The 20210-nt window shown below is 41.2% G+C and overlaps 1 protein-coding gene across 3 annotated transcripts in view; it reads right to left on the bottom strand.

The window, feature by feature from the left end:
• ctdp1 (CTD (carboxy-terminal domain, RNA polymerase II, polypeptide A) phosphatase, subunit 1) overlaps positions 1-20210 on the bottom strand; it is a 353744-nt gene that overhangs the window by 204751 nt on the left and 128783 nt on the right. For 2 of the 3 annotated variants that reach the window (XM_072261682.1, XM_072261671.1), the window contains exon 11: positions 13956-14133. The exons of the other annotated variant lie outside the window; for it this stretch is intronic. In XM_072261682.1, coding sequence (XP_072117783.1) covers positions 13956-14133 — 178 coding nt within the window. The remainder of the gene's footprint in view (positions 1-13955; positions 14134-20210) is intronic. 3 annotated transcript variants of the gene reach the window in all.

The raw sequence follows: 20210 nt of genomic DNA, 5'->3' as shown, positions 1-20210 counted from the left end.
AGGAAATTACAGAGGCATGACAGAGGAGCTGGACAAAGTTGATTGGAAGAGGATGTTAGAAAGAATAATGGCAGAACAGCAAAACTGACATTTCTGGGGAAAATTCACAAGGCACTGGAAAGATACATTCCAAAGATGAAGATGTTCGTTAAATGGAGGAGGTGACAACCGTGGCTGACAAGGAAAGTCAAAGACAGCATAAAATCAGAAAAGGGCATATAATAAAGCAAAAATTAGTGTGAAGGTCGAAGATTGGGAAGCTTTTAAAAACCAACAGAAGGCAACTAAAAAGCCATAGAGAGAAAAGATGAAATATGAAGGGAAGCTAGCCAATAATATGAAAGAGGATACAAAAGGTTTTTTTCTGATATATAAAGAGGAAAGGAGAGATGAGAGTGGATGTCAGACCACTGCAAAATGAAGCCGGAGAAACTGCAATGAGGGACAAAGAAATGGCGAACAAACTTGATAAGTATTCTGTGCCAGTCTTCATTGTGGAGGACACCAGCAGAATGCCAGAAATGCAAGTGTTTGGGGGTAGAAGTGAGTGTCATTGCTATTACTAAGAAGAAGGTGTTTGGTAAGCTGAAAAGCCTGAAGGTATGTAGATAACTTACCTTTACCAGATGGACTACACCCTAGAGTTTGTAAAGAGGGAGCTGAAGAAATCGTGAAGGCATTAGTAATGATCTTTCAAGAACTGCTAGATTCTGGAATGGTTCCTGAGGAAAGGAAAATTGAAAATATGACTCCACTCTTTAAAAAGGGAGGAAGGCAGAAGAAAGAAAATTATAGGCCAGTTAGCCTGACTTCTGTGCTTGGGAAGATGTTGGAGTCCATTATTAAGGATGAAGTTTTGGGGGTACTTGGCATTACAATGTAAAATAGGCCAAAATCAGTATGGCTTTCTAAAGGAGAAATCTAGCCCGACAAATCTGTTAGAATTCTTTGAGGAAATAACAAACAGGATAGACAAAGGAGAGTCAGTGGATGTTGCTTACTTGGATTTTCAGAAGGCCTTTGACAAGATGCCACAAAACGTTGCTTAATAAGAGCCCGTGGTATTATAGGAAAAGTACAAGCATGGATGGAAGATTGGCTGACTGGCAAGAGACAAAGAGTGGGAATAAAGGGAGCCTTTTCTAGCTAGCTGCTAGTGAATATTGGTGTGCTGCAGGAGTCAGTGTTGGGACCGCTTCTTTTCACATTGTATGTCAATGATTTGGGTTAAGGAATTGGTGGCTTTGATGTCAAGTTTAATGATGATACTAAGATAGGTAGAGGGGCAGGCAGTACTGAGGAAGAAGGGTGTGGCTGCAGAAGGACTTGGACAGTTTGGGGAATGGGGAAAGAAATGGCAGATGGAATATAGTGTCAAGAAGGGTATGGGCAGCGCCCGTGGCCTCTCCGGTGATGAATATCTGTTATCTATCAAGTAGAGGACCGTGCACAATTCTGATTTGATGGAGACGGACATGAGAATACGGAGGAACATCTGGAAAACTCCTGAAATGTCCACTTCGCTGCCGCTGCTGCTGTGTGGTAATCGGAATCTCCAGAGCAGAAGGCCCCGAAATCCTCAGCTTTGCTTGTTTCAGCGGCCGGGGCAAGGTCAAAGGCGCTCGGCAGAGGATGGCACTCGGGAGGCTGTATCGGAAGGGCTGGTCAGAGGCTCGAAGTTTTTGGACGGATGGACTCAGTGTTGGCTGGGGTCGGCTGCTTCCAAGGCATCGGCAAGTTGACGGTGCCTGGAGGTTTATGGCAGGGAGTTTCTCCCTTTTGCCACTTGCTATCGGGGACTCGGGAGTCGATTGACTCGGGGACTTTTGAGACTTTTTTTTACCGTGCCCATGGTTTGTTCTTCATCAAATTATGGTATTGCTTTGCACTGCTGTAACTATATGCTATAATTATGTGGTTCTGTCAGTGTTAGTCTTTGGTTTTTCCTGTTTTCTGTGATATCACTCCAGAGAAACATTGTATCATTTCTTAACGCATGTATGCATTTCTAAATAACAAAAACAGAGGACTGAGTGTTCTCATAATCTAATCATGCACTTTGGCAGAAGGAATAAAAGAGTAGATTACTTTCTAAATTCAAAAGTCTGAGGTGTAAAAGAACTTGGGAGTCCTCATGCAGGATTCTCCAAAGCAGATAGAATGTAATGTAGGGAAATGTATGGTCGTGCACTTTGGCACAAGGAATAAGGCCGTGGACTATTTTCTAAATGGGGAGAAAATTCAAAAATCAGAGGTGCAGAGGGACCAAGAGCGAGGAATGAGCTAAGGTTTGACCAATGCTGGAATGGACTTGGAGCTGATTCAAAGTGGCAGATCCAGGACAAGGTGATGCATAGTCTACAACCAGGCAGCAGAACCCAGGTCTGAGACCAAGAAACCAGAAAATGTTTGGCCCATTTCAGAACCCAGCCAAATTGAAAAGGTCAGGGTGCGGAGCCTGAGGTGATCGAGGGGCCGGTGTTCAGCTCGCTGCTTGGCGAGGTTTACTCAGTTCTGCGCTGAACTGAGGCTGAGGCCTGCAACTAATGGGCTGCTGGACCAGCTGCAGTAATGACTGGCTTTGTGGCTGTGAACTCACTTTCTTGAACTTTAGTTCTGAACATTATTTGCTTTTGTTTATTGTTGGTACGAATTGTTTTTTTTCTGCGAAGTGCTTGCTGACAGACTTTCTTCCAATGAGTTCTATTGCATTTCTTTGTTTTGTGACTGCCTGTAAAGAGAGGAATCTCAAGGGAGTAATCAATGTACTTTGAATTTGAACTTTGAACCATGATTGAGTGCCAGGGCAGACTCGATGGGCCAAATAGCCTAATTCTGCTCCAATATTTTATGGTCTAACATAGGAATAGCTTATTGTTAAGCCATTGTGTTATTCAAGCACTGTGTTAAGGTAGCTTTCAGCCTTATGGCCAATTACATCAAAAAATAGAAAATCTTATGTGGAAGTTGAGTTCCAGTAATTTGTTCCAATAAGATTCTTAAATTTATCCAAAAGGGTAGAATTTTAAAACAAGACCAAGTAGAATGTAAAAAAGTACCAATTTCTTGATTACACCGAAAACATTTATCAGATAGATTTGAATTTAATCTATTTATTTTTTGCGGTGTAATATATAATTGGTGTAAAAAATTATATTGTACTAATCTAAGTCGAACATTTATTGTATTTGTCATACTGTCAAGACAAAGTCTTGACCAATTTGTTTCATCAATATTAATATTCAGATCTGTTTCCCATTTTTGCTTTGACTTATGGGTTCCTTGTTTAATTGTCTGTTCTTGAATCAAATTATACATACAAGAAATAAATTTTTTAATTTTCCCTTTTTGTATTAAAATTTCAGTTTCATTAGGTTTTGGCAAAAACATTGTTTGACCCAGCTTACCTTTTAAGTAAGCCCTTAATTGAAAGTAACAAAAGACTTTGGTCACTTGGGGAAAGTAACGAATAATTATACCAAATTTATTTTGAATCCCATGGAGCATGTGGAAACCTTCCAATACCCAGGCGGTTCTTTCTTTCTTTCTTTTTAGGTAGGACTATATATGGGGGGGGGGGGGGGAGGGTTAAGGGGAGGGGGGAGGGTAGATTCTATTTTTTCATGTATTCTCTTTGAAAATTCAATAAAAATTATATTACAAAAAAAAATACAAAATCTTGTCCCTAATCAACACAAAATGTAAAGTTCAAGTCTACCGTAGTATTATTTGTTTGCATATACTTGGTCCAATATCATACCACTCGTGCCCATTAAGGGAAATATTTAAAAGCTCCATGGGCTATTAAAAGTAACAGATACTATTAGGCACTCCTCTAATATTTGTCCAACACAGCTGAAAATTATAGTACATAAATGAAAGAAGAAGCATGGATAATGAAATATCCTTATTTAGTTAAAAGAGGACCACCAAACAGAATGTTGATATCCACAGAATTATTATTAATCAGTTTACAGAGTAGAATATCTGGAAATTATGAATTCATTAAGAATAAGTGGAAGCTCTTGGAATAGGTATGAAAATTATAATTGGCCATTGTTAGGTAAATGATGTTTTAGAGCTCTGTGCATCTCTGATGACAATTCCTTAGAAATGGAAAACCTACAAATACTTTCATGACTAGACTATGGAAATGAGCATTCATCCACAGCTCGAAAACAAGAATTAGGTATACTGATATACAAACAATAGCTCAAGACCTCATTCCGCCTATCCTCATACAATGTGAGACAATGAATTATGTATGATTCAGCAAAGTAAAGATTACGTTGAAATGTTTGGGTAGACTGTGACTTATCTATGAATATCTGTGGCCAAAAACATCCCAGCATTCCCCCCCCCCCATCACAGACACACAGAACAGAAATTGCATGAAACTACATAATAAAAAAATCATACTTCCTAAAGGAGAAATCACCTTTTTAAGACAGAAAACTGCAGATGCTTAATCAATTAGAATTTTCTGACTGGCACATTGAGTTTGTATTTCTGGGCAATTAAAAACAGATATTTAATGCAGGTTTAATCTGGAGGCCGTTTTCAAAAAAAAATGGTGTCAAATAACTCAAGGCTGACTATACAGTGTCCCACTCACCTAATACTGCTCTATGGAACTAAAGGACAAACTGGAACAACATTTTTAAAGAACTTTTTTTTTTATTTTAAAGAATCCATTATATTTCAATGGTTAAAGCCCCCAAACAGAAAAGTTTCCAATTTTTCACTGAAGCCACCTGACATTTGAAATGTTGACTTTTGCCAAATCTAATAAAAAGACAAATTTTAGGCTGTTGCCTTAGTCATTAAACAAAAAATCTTGTAATACTTGAAGCATAATCCCTTTAAGAACTGCAATAAAGTGAATCTTACACCAGGGACCACACTTCAAAAGAACTTCATTAGTTTTAAGGCACTTTGGACCCGTTGATGTTGTGGAAGGAGGTATGTAGTTAACCTGATGATGTGTAAGGAGGTATATTATTAACTTGACATTGTGGAAGGGGGAATGTAGTTAACTTGCGCTTAAATCAATTTGATTTGACCCATCGACAGAGTATTCAAGCACACTTACCTCCTCCAGATATGGAGGGCGAGCTAAAATGACCTTCCATACCTGAGAGTCCTCCCTGGAATGGAATGAGCCACAAACAGCCACTGGAATTTTTTTTCTGTTATTTACCCTTGTGTCTTTCTTATTGCACATTTAGAGCAATGTAAATGCCAGGCAGGATAGTAGAATGCTCCTACTGCAGGATATGGGAAAGCAGGGAGATATACAGTATTCCTGATGACTACACCTGCAAGAAGGGCATCCAGCTGCAGCTTCTAGCAGTCTATATTAAGGATTTGGAGCTGGAACTAGATGAACTGTGGATCATTCGGGAGGCTGAGGCGTTGACAGGCAGGACATACAGGAAGGTAGTTACACCCAAGGTGCAGGAATCAGGTAACTGTGTGACCATTAGGAGGAGGAAAGAGGGCAGCCAGTGCAGAGTACCCCTGTGGCCTTTCCCTTCAACACAGGTATACCACTTTGGATACTGTTGGAGCAGGGGGGAGGTGACCTAGCAGAGAAAAGTCACAGCAGTCAAGTCTCTGGCACGGAAGGGAATGGGGGTAAAGGGTGGAGGAGAGGCAAGCAGTAGTGAAAGGGGGTTTGTTAGTTAGGGGAACAGAAAGGAGGTTCAGTGAACGAGAATGAGATTCCTGTATGGTTTGTTGTCCCCTGGTGCCAGGGTCAGGGACATCTCAGATCGAGTCCACAGCATTCTTAAGTGGAAGTGGCAGCCAGAGTTTACTTTGGTATCAAAGACACGGGTAGGATGGTTGACAAGGTCCGGCAAAGTGAGTTCAGGGAGTTTTGTGTGAAGTTAAAGGGCGGGACTTCCAGTGCTGCGATCTCAGGATGGGTCAGGTCACAGATCTCTCAGTGCGTGAGCATCTGGGGGACAGTGACCATCACTCCCTGGCCTTCAGCATTATCATGGAAAAGGATAGAATCAGAAAGAACAGGAAAATTTTTAATTGGGGAAGGCCAAATTATGAGGCTCTGAGGCTAGAACTTGCGGGTGTCAATTGGGATGATGTTTTTGCAGGGAAATGTACGATGGACATGTGGTCGATGTTTAGGGATCTCTTGCAGGATGTTAGGGATAAGTTTGTCCTGGTGAGGAAGATAGAGTGAAGGAACCATGGGTGACAAGTGTGGAGGAAAATCTAGTCAGGTGGAAGAAGGCAGTATACATGAGGTTTAGGAAGCAAGGATCAGATGGGTCTATTGCGGAATATAGGGTAGCAAGAAAGCAGCTTCAGAAGGGGCTGAGAAGAGCAAGAAGGGGGCATGAGAAGGCCTTGGCGAGTAGGGTAAAGGAAAACCCCAAGGCATTCTTCAATTATGTGGAGAACAGAAGGATAACAAGAGTGAAGGTAGGACCAATTAGAGATAAAGGTGGGAAGATGTGCCTGGAGGCTGTGGATGTGAGCGAGGTCCTCAATGAATACTTCTCCTCGGTATTTACCAATGAGAGGGAACTTGATGACGGTGAGGACAGTATGAGTGAAGTTGATGTCTGAAGCATGTTGATATTAAGGGAGAGGAGGTGTTGGAGTTATTAAAATACATTAGGACGGATAAGTCCCCAGGGCCTGACGGAATATTCCCCAGGCTGCTTCACAAGGCGAGGGAAGAGATTGCTGAGCCTCTGACTAGGATCTTTATGTCTTCGTTGTCTGCGGGAATGGTACTGGAAGATTGGAGGCAGGCAAATGTTGTCCCCTTGTTCAAAAAAGGTAGTGGGGATAGTCCGGGTAATTATAGACTAGTGAGCCTTATGTCTGTGGTGGGAAAGCTGTTGGAAAATATTCCGAGAGATAGGATCTGTGGGCATTTAGAGAATCATGGTCTGATCAGGGATAGTCAGCATGGCTTTGTGAAGGGCAGATCGTGTCTAACAAGCCTGATAGAGTTGTTTGAGGTGGTGACCAGGCATATAGATGAGGTAGTGCAGTGGATGTGATCTACAAACCCCATTTCCAGAAAAGTTGGGATATTTTCCAAAATGCAATAAAAACAAAAATCTGTGATATATTAATTCACGTGAACCTTTATTTAATTGACAAAAGTACAAAGAACAGATTTTCAATAGTTTTCCTGACCAACTTAATTGTATTTTGTAAACATACACAAATTTAGAATTTGATGGCTACAACACACTCAACAAAAGTTGGGACAGAGTTAAAATAAGATTGAAAAGTGCACAGAATATTCAAGTAACACCGGTTTCGAAGACTCCACATTAAGCGGGCTAATTAGTAGCAGGTGAGGTATCATGACTGGGTATAAAAGTAGCATCCATCACAGGCTCAGTCTTTGCAAGCAAGGATGGGTCGTGGCTCACCCCTTTGTGCCAAAATTCATGAGAGAATTGTTAGTCAGTTATAAAGGAACATTTCTCAACGCAAGATTGCAGAGAATTTAGGTCTTTCAACATCTACAGTACATAATATCGTGAAAATATTCAGAAAATTCAGAGACATCTCAGTGCGTAAAGGGCAAGGTCGGAAACCACTGTTGAATGTGCGTGATCTTCAAGCCCTCAGGCGGCACTGCCTAAGAAACTGTCATGCTACTGTGACAATTATAGCCACCTGGGCTACGGAGTACTTCGGAAAACCATTGTCACTCAACACAGTCCGTCGCTGCATCCAGAAATGCAACTTGAAACTGTATTACGCAAGGAGGAAGCCATACATCAACTCTATGCAGAAACGCCGGCAAGTTCTTTGAGCCCGAGCTCATCTCAGATGGACCGAAGGACTGCGGAACCGTGTGCTGTGGTCAGATGAGTCCACATTTCAGCTAATTTTCGGAAAAAACGGGCGTCGAGTTCTCCGTGCCAAAGATGAAAACGATCATCCAGATTGTTATCAGCGAAAGATGCAAATGCCAGCACCTGTGATGGTATGGGGGTGCATCAGTGCCCACGGCATGGGTGAGTTGCATGTATGTGAAGGTACCATTGACTCTGAGGCATATATTAGAATTTTAGAGAGACATATGTTGCCATCAAGGCTACGTCTCTTCCCGGGACGTCCATGCTTATTTCAGCAGGACAATGCCAGACCACATTCTGCACGGGCTACAACAGCGTGGCTTTGTAGACACAGAGTGCATGTGCTTGTCTGGCCTGCTGCCAGTCCAGATCTATCTCCTATTGAAAATGTATGGCGCATCATGAAGAGGAGAATCAGACAATGGAGACCACAGACTGTTGAGCAGCTGAGGTCTTATATCAAGCAAGAATGGACAAAATTTCCAATTGCAAATCTACTATAATTAGTATCCACAGTTCCAAAACGATTAAAAAGTGTTATTAAAAGGAAAGGTGATGTAACATAATGGCAAACTTGCCTCTGTCCCAACTTTTGTTGAGTTTGTTGCAGTCATCAAATTCTAAATTTGTGTGTGTTTACAAAATACAATTAAGATGGTCACTAAAACTATTGAAAATCTTTTCTTTGTACTTTTGTCAGTTAAATAAAGGTTCACTTGCATTAACATACCACAGATTTTTGTTTTTATTGCATTTTGGAAAATATCCCAACTTTTCTGGAAATGGGGTTTGTATATGGATTTTAGTAAGGCATTTGACAAGATTCCACACAGTAGGCTTGTTCAGAAAGTCAGAAGGCATAGGATCCAGGGAAGTTTGGCCAGGTGGATTCAGAATTGGCTTGCCTGCAGAAGGCAGAGGGTCATGGTGGAGGGAGTACATTCGGATTGGAGGGTTGTGACTAGTGGTGTCCCACAAGGATCTGTTCTGGGACCTCTACTTTTTGTGATTTTTATTAACGACCTGGATGTGGGGGTAGAAGGGTAGGTTGGCAAGTTTGCAGATGACACAAAGGTTGGTGGTGTTGTAGGTAGTGTAGAGGATTGTCGAAGATTGCAGAGAGACATTTATAGGTTGCAGAGGTGGGCTGAGAAGTGGCAGATGGAGTTCAACCTGGAGAAGTGTGAGGTGGTACACTTTGGAAGGACAAACTCCAAGGCAGAGTACAAAGTAAATGGTAGGATACTTGGTCGTGTGGAGGAGCAGAGGGATCTGGGGGTACATGGCCACAGATCCTGGAAAGTTGCCTCACAGGTAGATAGGGTAGTTAAGAAAGCCTGTGGGGTGTTAGCTTTCATAAGTCAAGGGATAGAGTTTAAGAGTCATGAGGTAATGATGCAGCTCTATAAAACTCTGGTTAGGCCACACCTGGAGTACTGTGTCCAGTTCTGGTCGCCTCACTGTAGGAAGGATGTGGAAGCATTGGAAAGGGTACAGGGGAGATTTACCAGGTTGCTGCCTGGTTTAGAGACTATGCATTATGATCAGAGATTAAGGGAGCTAGGGCTTTACTCTCTGGAGAGAAGCAGGATGAGAGGAGACATGATAGAAGTATACAACATATTAAGAGGAATAAATGGAGTGGACAGCCAGTGTCTCTTCCCCAGGGCACCACTGCTCAATACAAGAGGACATGGCTTTAAGGTAAGGGGTGGGAAGTTCAAGGAGGATAGTGATGGGAAGTTCAAGGAGGATATTAGAGGAAGGTTCTTTACTCAGAGAGTGGTTGGTGCGTGGAATGCACTGCCTGAGTCAGTGGTGGAGGCAGATACACTACTGAAATTTAAGAGACTACTAGACAGGTATATGGAGGAATTTAAGGTGGGGGGTTATTTGGGAGGCAGGGTTTGAGGGTTGGTACAGCAATGTGGCCCGAAGGGCCTGTACTATGCTGTACTATTCTATGTTCTATGCTCAATGCTACCCCTGCCACTTGCTAATGAGGCCAGAAATAGGAAGATCATATAAGTTAACATGTGGCTAAGGAGATGGTACAGGAGCGAGGTTTCAGATTTTTGGATCATTGGACTCTCTTCCAGGGACTTTCATTGGACTCTCTTCCTGTACAGAAGGTACAGTATGCACTTGAGCTGAAGGGGGACTAATATCCTAGCGGGAAGGTGGGGTGGGGTGGTAAACTCAAGTTGCCGAGAGATGGGAACCATAGCATCAGAACAGACAGTGGGGAGGTTGTGGATAAAGATGCTGTTAGGCTTCAAGCAAAGTCAGGAATCGAAAGGTTGTGCATGGTGGGACTAATGATCTGAGCTGCATATATTTCAGCACAAGGGACATTGTAGGAAAGGAGGATTACCTTAGGGCATGGAGCAGCACATCGAATTATGACAATGTAGCCATTTGTGAGATTTGATTGCAGGAGGGGCAAGACTGCCAGTTCAATGTTCCAGTGTTCTGTCGTTTTAGACACGACAGAGCGGGAGGGATGAAAGGGGAAGGGTGGCATTACTAGTCAGGGAAAATGTCACAGCAGTGCTTAGTCAGGACAGACTGGAGAGTTCATCTATTGAGGATTTATGAGTGGAACTCAGGAATAAGAAAAGGTATGACCACGTTAATGGGATTATATTATAGACCACCCAACTATCTGTGGCATTTAGAGGAGCAAATTTTTAAAGAGATCGTAATCTATTGCAAGAAACACAAAGTTCTGATAGTAGGTGATTTTACCTATAAATTGCAGGAGTTAAAGAACTGAGAGATCCAGAGAGGTGATGGAGGACATGATGAAAAAAAACAGGAAATAACAGAGCTAAGAAATTTGATGCACCCATCTGGAGATGGGAAAGGTATGGGTGTCCATTCCAGCAGCAGCCATGATGTAAGCTGAGGTTGCGATGGAAGTAGAATCTCAGCTCAGGCTCGAAGTTTGTCAAAGCAAGGAGTTTATTGCACCATGGTGTATATGACAATAAACTAATCTGAATCTGAACCTATAGAGAGCCTGCCCTGTTAAGGAAGGAAGTACAAGTCATCCTGAAAGCATGGAATTTGTTGAGGCCACATGACATTGGAGAACACTGTTCAAATTCACTGCAATCTGACTGTACATATATACAATCAAATGAAACAACATTCCTCTGGACCACAGTGCACTCACAAAACGTGTATCACACACAGCACATAAAATATTACTACAAATAAGCTAATAAAATTCAAAATGCAAGATGCGGGCAGCACAGGTAAACGGTAAACAGCGGCTTTTGTCTTTCTTGGGTTAAGCAGCCTTGATGAACCTCAGCAGCCACCTCTAGTACCATTTAAGAATTAGGTGGTTGATGGAATGTCTAACATTTAAAAATGATGAATGAGAATATCTTATATGCGTGGGAGTATTGCTGAGTTCTTTGCAAATATATTTTCAAAATCACAACTTTGATAGCATGATTCATTATAATCACAAGCTATGTAATTTAAGCTGTTGAAGCTATTCTATTATACAAAAGTAAAATGTCCCTCCATAAGGGACTTGAAGTAATCACTGAGCTTGAGCTTTGCAACTGTAGAGTAGGTGACTCAGTGGTACAGTACATCTCATAGAGCTGCTGCCTTACAGCTTCAGTTACCAGAGTTCAATCCCGAATTCAGATGCCGTCTGTGCGGAGTTTATACATTCATTCCTCTTGTGACTGTGAGGTTTTGCCCTCAGTGCTCCAGACCCCTTTCACATCCCTTAAAGTTGCAGGTTCATAAATTCATTGAGTTATATAGCAAGGAAACAGGCCCTTTGACCCAGGGATGTGATGTTGAAGCTCTACAAGACACTCATGAGACCACACTTGGAGTATTGTGTACAGTTTTGGGCTCCTTATTTTATAAAGGATATACTGACATTGGAGAGGATTCAGAGAAGACTCACGAGAATAATTCCAGGAATGAAAGGGTTATTGTATAAGGAACATCTGGCAGCTCTTGGGCTGTATTCCCTGGAGTTCAGGAGAATGGCGGGGGGATCTCACAGAAAAATTCCGTATGTTAAAAGGCGTGAACAGATTAGATAATGGCAAAATTATTTCCCATGGTAAGGGCTTCTAGGACAGGAGGACACGACTTCAGGGTTGAAGGACGTCCTTTTAGAACAGAGATGCGGAGAAATTACTTTAGTTAGAGGGTGGTAAATCTGTGGAATTTGTTGCCATGAGCGGCTGTGGAGGCCAAGTTGTGGGTGCATTTAAGTTAGAGATAGATAGGTTCTTGATTAGCCAGGGCATTAAAGGGTATGGGGAGAAGGCAGGGGAGCGGGGATGACTGGAAGAATTGGATCAGCCCATGATTGAATGGTGGAGCAGACTCGATGGGGTGAATGGCCTACTTCTGCTCCTATATCTTATGGTTTGATGGTCTTAATCAGCCCATGCTGTCCAAGATGCATACCTAGCAAATGCCTTTGCCTATGTTAGGCCCATATGCTTCTAAACCTGCCCTATCATTATTATTGCCCAAGTGTCTTTTAAAGGTAGCAACTGTATTGCTCAAGGAATTGACCAATGTCGATCCCTAAACCTGTAGGTGAATCATAGAATCTGGGGTGAGTTGAGGGAATAACTTAAGATTCATGTAGGATTAGAGTAAATGGGTACTTAGTATGGACTCAAGAACTAAAGGACACGTTTTGGTGCAATGCCACTCTTAAAAAGTCAAAGCATCCAAAACTCATTATGTTAATCTGGACTGGCTGCTAAGAATATTGCTAGCATTACAGCCATAAATGGGTGAGGAGGAAGGCAAAATGGAGGGTGCAAAGAAATTGTAGAGTTAAGTACCCATCAGATCTTCTTTGCTATTTCCACAAGGTTCTGTGTGTGGCACTGGTCTTAATATTTCATGTAACAAATATTCCAAACACAAACAGGAAAATGCTGAGGACGTTCAACAGGTAAAGTAACAGCTGTGAAAAGAAATAAAGTCAAACGTTTCGGGTCTACAACTCTTTCCAAACATGTTAACCGCTTCTCTCATTTCTCCTCCCACAGATGTTGTCTGACCTGCTGATATTTTCTGGTTCATTTCAGTTTCCCAGCTTTATTTTTGCTTTCATTTACTGAGAGAAACAAAGTTGATGTTTCACATCTGGGGAATGAAGAAATCCTTGGTCCAAGTTTTGCCACAGAATGTTCCATAAGTGTTGGCACTAAAAAACATGCAAAGCAGAGCTCCTTCAGCTGACAGTGAACCAATATAAGTGAGAGAATCAGGCTTCCCACATCAGAAATTTAGAATATTCAAAACCAGAAATACAATGGTTGAAATTTAATTTTCTTCTGCTAATTAATTTCTTTCTCCTGCTACAGTCTTACAAAATGAGTGATGAAACCAAGTTGACAGACAAGGTCAAGCAGGCTAGTAGCAAATTGTTCATTCCTCACTCTGTTCATGTTGGCAGTTTTCCTCATCTTGATAGCTCTCAATGGGTTTACCCACTTTTCTCATTTTCATCTACATTCCTCTTCAACTGCACTATCCATAGGACAATACAATGTCAAGTACTTCTACTCAGCAGCTGAATATTATACCCATTAGCTGAACCTAAGTTTATCACTGAGCAACATCAGCTTGTCTGAAGTCACAAAAATAACTGCACACACTGAAACTTAGGCACATGAGAGATACTTGGTTCTAATAGATTTCAGTGCCTGGTCGTTAATCTGTGGTTTGCTAAGAATGAGTAATGTAGCTTCAGCGCATTTTTCCAACTTCACGAACAGATTCCGTTGACTATTTAACATTCAATGACATGTTTATCTTTCCAGATACTTGCTTTCTGTGTCAGTTCTGAAGTAGTTAGGCAATAATGTATCACCTTTTTTCCCTAAATTTCGCAGCATAGTTACGAAGTCAGTTCCATTTTTACCACATATTGATATTGATTCCAAGCAGAGTTTTTAAAATAGATCACAGTGAATATCTACAATGTGCAGTCGTGGCTCAGGAAGAGCTCATGTCTGGTTCAGGAGGCTGAGAGTTCAAATTCTACTCCAGATACTAAGAGGCTACTGTTAGAATGTGGGGTCAATGTGGGCTTACCTCTTTGTCCATGCTTTCCAAGTCCTCCTTGCAGAGTGTGTACAGAGGCATCGTCTCAGACATGCTGGGCTGTCGCTTCCGCCCTGCAGGACGTGATGAACTTGGCTTTTCATTGTTCTGACTGGAGTTCGGTAGCTCATCTTCATCCAAGATGTGGTGCTGGTGAGGCTGAACAACCCTGCCACAAAACACAACACACAACCCAACTCAACCTCGTTTAAATCTTCTGCTCAGTAAGATCCTGATTTGCTTTCTTGCAGGAAGAGAACAACAATGGATAAATCTTCTTTGAGTACCAGACCTGTCCCAGTTTCAATAACTTTGCTTGGCCACAGTCAATAAAACCACTGGCATAAATTATTTAACAGAAACTAATATATTTCCTTTAATAATTTACAGTTGCCCAAGACCTCACTTAATTGGGAATATATTGAATGGGTATATAGTGAAGCTAAAAGGCATAAAATAGTTTTGGGGAATTTGATTATTTGAAATAATTATTCACCCATCCAGGACCAGGGAAAGAGGCAGGGCATATTACTGTGAAAGACTACTACAGCTGAAGTCAACATCTTTAATTTCCACTGCTAGAGATCAATAATGCACCATGAAAAAGTTTTCTAATGGGTACTCAAACTTTTATGGAAAACTTTAAGATCTTATATACTGTATGTAACTATCATGTATCATGGAAATTGGGTTACAGGACAAGTACCTCCAAGGTACCTGAGTAATTACATGAAAGTTGTCACTTGAGCCAAAATGGAGGATGCTACCAGGGGTCCAGTTGAGGAGATGATCTTTCGTGGAGGTTTAAAAGAAGAAAGTGATGGTCAAGAACACATGAAGAGAATTCTAGGTGTTTGACCGGTTTTGGTGGTTAAAAGCATTGTCCCCCTAATGGCTGAAGAGGAGGAGAGTTTGGGAAGTGGTGGAAAACACAGAGAGGTAAAATTGTGGATACAAATTTTATATTAATAAGACTGCACAATTAAGGACATTTATGTAATAATTTATGATCTGTAAACAATGTCTGAATCTATGTGCATGTGATGCTAGCAAGTTTTCTATTGTATCTGCACCCTACGATCCTTGTCACATGGCCATAAACTCAACTTCAAAATGTCAATATTCTATTGACATAACTGAAATCTATAATTAGTGAATTTTACAGAAACGTGGCTGGCACAAACTTGTGTTCCAAATAAAATGAACACTATTTGCTGAGGCTGGTATGTGTTTAGTCTAGTGCACAGCATTTGAATGACCATTAAATTTCTGAATTATATTTACCCCAATTAAAGTGGTAGACCATGTTAAGCAGGACTATCATTTGTTTTCAAATAACAGGACCAGAAACCAACACATCCTCTCATTCCTGTTTCTTCATTCAATTAATCATTGGTTGCATTAATAATGATTGGCATGGAATGAAATTTGAAATTTGTAAATTAGTTTATTATGTCACATGTACTGAGGTACAGTGAAAATCTTTATTTCACATGCCTTCCACACAGATCATTTCATTACAACAATGCACTGAGGTAGTACAAGGGAAAAACAATAACAGAGTGCAGATGGAGTATTATAGTCACAGCAAAAGTGCAGTGCAAGTAGACCATAAGTTACAAATTCATAATGAAGTAGATCATGAGGTCAGGAATCCATCTTATCGTACTATGTGACCATTCAATAGCCTTATAACAGCAGGGTAGAAGCTCTGCTGTTTGTATTTCTGTCCAATGGGAGTGGTGAAAAGAGAGAATATCTGAAAGTAGGTGGGGTCTCTGATTATGTTGGTTGCTTGATTCAGGCAGCAAGAATTGTCGACGGAGTCCGTGGAGCAGATGCTGGTTTTCATGATGGACCCCCTGCAGTTGTGTTTTAAGAGCAGCTTTAAAAAAAATATCAGCCAGCCAAAGGCAACTCCATTTTGTTAGTGTGGAATGCTACATGTCAAACATGATGAAAACCTCAGCTGACAAAGGGTAAAAACAGAACAAATCCTGGGAATGAGGGGGTGCCCTCGGGAGAGGGGGTGGGGAGAGAAAGGAAGACTACTCTGACACATCAGAGATTTGAAGAATGAGAAACGACTCCAGTGAGATGTTACAAGTTCTGAGAATGATAGGGTGGAACCAGCAACAACAGCTATTTTGCAGTTTATCTCCTGATTTCTACCATTTGCTATATTGAGAAGTGCTCCATAACTTCACTCGTGGAAGGCCTTGCTTGTATGTGTAGCTTCTGCACCCTTCCAGCCCCAGGCTCTTTAGACAGTGGAAATATTCTCCCTTACAATCAGTCCTCCTTAACACATTGAAATGTGACATCAAAGTACTCCTAAAACATATAAAGTACACACAGCATCTTATTTCCCCTCCAAGTACTGTTTTATTAATACTCATAGGGCTCATTATTTTTCTACGCCAGATTTTATTATACAATTTGAGTGATAGACAGAAATGTTGAATTGGATTGTACTGTAGAACATCGTGTATATGCAAGCCAATCCTTTCAGTATCAAGCACCAGAGAGTAACACAATATTCTTGCAATAACAGTATTAGTATTTGCTAATTTTATTTTGTTGGAGGACAGTATAACCACATAGTGGCTGAACCATGAAAACAAAGAGCTCATTGATGTTCAGTTAAAATGAGTAATATAAACATTCATCTTATTCCAAGAGATAACTTTTTTTCCACAGTTTTCTTCCCTCAAGAATCACAAAAAAAGTGACTAGAACTTGCTTTTAATAATTACTGCAGGAAAAGTTGTCAATAAGCTTATTTTAGAACACTGGCACCAGCATAATTTAGGAAAATTGTACAAGCTAGTTAACTTTGACATTGTGAAGTTGTAATTTTTAATTATCACCTCAATGTAACTACCTATATTTAACATTACAAAGCACTTGGAAATGGTGTTGATGCTTGAGGTATTAAAACTAATCACTGTGCTGTCAGGTGTTTTCACAGTGCACTGGCAGTGCCAGTGAAGAACTTCTCTCCATTAAACCATTTTATTACACCACATGAATCAATTTCAAATATGTTCTGCACTGCTAGGGATTTCATTACAATTGTGTCTGGTCTACAGAGGAGTTACCAATATACTTAATCCTATAATGCAACTAAACTCATCAATTATACACATAACTCACTGATTCATCCACATGAATGCATGTTACCAACCGTTTTGATAGCCATTGAAAGGCTAAGATCAAAGCTCTTTGCTAATATAGTATTTACAAAATGCTGGAGGAACTCAGCAGGCCAGGGAGCTTTTATGGGAAAGAGTAAACAGTCAACGTTTTGGGCTATGACCCTTTTCCAGGACTGGAAAGGAAGGTGATAAGTGAGTGGGATGGTGGGGAGTGAAGTAAAGAGCTGTGAAGGTGAATGGTGAAAGAGCGGAAGGACTGGAGGAGGGGGAATCTGATAGGAGTGGACAGAAAACTATGGACGAAAGGAAAGAAGGAGGAGCATCAGAAGGAGGTGATGGGCAGGTAAGGAGATAAGGTGGGAGAGAGAAACAAGAATGGGGAATGGCGAGGTGGGGGGAATTATAGCGGCACTCCTTACTTAACTGCTTTCTATATTGGAGGTAGCAGTCTGAGAATATGAGATGTTAAAAGCAACGTTAGTAGCAAAGATATAAAGAAATCCAAGCAACACACATAAAAGTTGCTGGTGAATGCAGCAGGCCAGGCAGCACCCCTAGGAAGAGGTGCTGCCTGGCCCGCTGCATTCACCAGCAACTTTTATGTGTGTTGCTTGAAATTCCAGCATCTGCAGATTTCCTCGTGTTAAAGAAATCCAAAGTGAGCACTATTTCCTTCCCATGGAATCTTCTGCCTTGATGCCAGCAACAATGCCACGAGTTTTCTAGGCTTCCAAGTGGCAGTCAGATTATCAAGCATTCGCATCAGTCTAAACTGCAGCTGACATCTTTCTCCCAGTCACCTGGGCTATAGCTGCACATAATGTGCCAAAGTATTCCTTATGGAGCCTAACAAGCTCGAACAAACCTCAACACGCTTCTCCGCTCACAATCTGCCTAAATCCTGGACTAAGGCAGGCAAAGGACACTCCCATGTAATGAATGGGGAACATTAACTTATGTGGGTATTTTCTTATATTAAATTGTGTAGTTTTATGCTCTATATGTTGTACCTGCCTGAACCACTTCTTCTCATAGCTCATTCTGTAAACTTATCAACCTTTGTATAACAAAAATTGCCCCTCTAGTTCCTCTTAGATATCTCCCATCACCTTAAACCTGTGTCCTCTAGTTCCTGATTCCCCAATCCTGGGAAAAAGGCTGAGTGGATTCCATCATACACTTCTACAAGATCCCCTCTCCATCTCCTACCCTCAATTTTGTCCAAATTCAATATAACTTCACTGTTTCTCTATTCTATTAATTAATGGAAGGATCCTATATACTTTACTAAACATTCAACGCAGAACATACTGCTGGAGGAACTCAGCAGGTTGGGCATCATCTGTGGAGGAAATTGGACAGTCGAGACTTTGGGTCATTACCAGAGTCCAGATGACTGACCAGTCCCTCGGTAGATGCTATCAAACCTGCTAGGTTCCTCCAGCTGTTTTTTTCTCGCTCCCGATTTATGGTACTAGGGACCTGCATTCACTTCCCACTGCTGCCTGTAAGGAGTTTGTACATTCTCCCTGTGACCGCGTGGGTTTCCTCCCACAGTTCAAATGACATTCTAGTTGGTAGGTTAATTGGTCATTGTCAATTGTCCTGTGATTAGGCTCCGATTAAATCAGGGGATCACTGGGGAATGCGGCTCGAAGGCTGGGAAGGCCTATTCTACGCTGTTACTCAATAAACAAATTCCACCGCCTGCAGTCTCTTGTGTCACTGCTCTCTCAACACACACTGATATTGAAGGATTGTGCATGTTTACTTCCTCATTCTTCAACACCCTTCAAAACATTTTGTCTTTATCATCTGTCATTCTTCCTGCCAGAATGTACAATTACATAACCCTATTTATGTCATTTGTTTCTGGATTTTATGGCTGACATTGGATTTGTTACATTGGGTACTGTTAATGGGCTACAAGTTACTCAGCACCATATGTCCTATACAACTATCCTCTATATTTTATCTATAATTAAACCTGGAAATGCCTTCTACTAGCAGATGGCCAAGTTGGAAGGAAGCGAACATCTCAAGTGAGCTTCAGCACAAGTAATACAGTACAGAAACAGGGCCTTTGGGTGCTAACCAATCATATTAATCAATTTTATTCCCCTCCCTATATTACCACCAACTCTTTCCTGTTTCAACCATTAACCAACATAGTAGCGGAAACTAAAAGTACAGCCATTTAATCTATGGGTATAGTTGCAAGGCAGCAGAGGTGTGAGGTCAGAGTTTTCCTTCTCCCAGATGAGCTGCCAACCACAGCCGATAAGCCCAACTACCCGAAATAAATGGTTTTAAGTAACCTCGCAAACACGAGGAATTCTGCAGATGCTGGAAATTCAAGCAACACACATAAAAGTTGCTGGTGAACACAGCAGGCCTGGCAGCATCGCTAGGAAGAGGTACAGTCAACACTTCAGGCCAAGACCCTTCTTGCCTGGCCTGCTGCGTTCACCAGCAAATTTTACGTGTGTTGTTTTAAGTAACCTTCCATTTTCCCTTCTCCTATCAGTAGAAAAAAATTCTGCCGGGCTTAGTAGCTCTGCCCCAGCTATGACAACCTTAAGGAGCTAACAGTGACAACTATTCATGAGGGTAAGTTGAAAAAGTGACAAGAAGCCACCTACGCCGATGGTTAGTGGCAGGAAGACTACTGGATTTTGCAACTTTGAGTGGTGACATGAACATCACAATTGCTAAAGATAAAATAAGGAACAGAGGTACATTTTTTGACATTTCCAGAATTTATCACTTTCATAAATCAGATGCTTTACAGCACAGAGGGTGGCCCTCACACCATTACACCTGCATTGACTGGCAAGTGAAAAGTCATCTGTAAAGGCCAGCAGAGATAAAATGTTTAAATATTCAGTAGGAATGCTTGAGGGGACAGTTTGGGGGGAGGGGAGACAGACATATTTCTGCTTCCACATCTCAGATAAAATCAATATTTGTACCATATTGCAACCCCTACACAAAATTATAGGATCTTCTTTTTGAACAAAATTCAATAGGATTTGTTCTATAAACAATATAGAACACAAAGAACAAAATAACAGTGCATATGGAAGAA

Source organism: Mobula birostris, chromosome 1 (genome assembly GCF_030028105.1).
Source record: "Mobula birostris isolate sMobBir1 chromosome 1, sMobBir1.hap1, whole genome shotgun sequence".
NCBI lineage: Eukaryota > Metazoa > Chordata > Chondrichthyes > Myliobatiformes > Myliobatidae > Mobula > Mobula birostris.
This window is presented reverse-complemented; position numbering and strand designations above follow the sequence as displayed.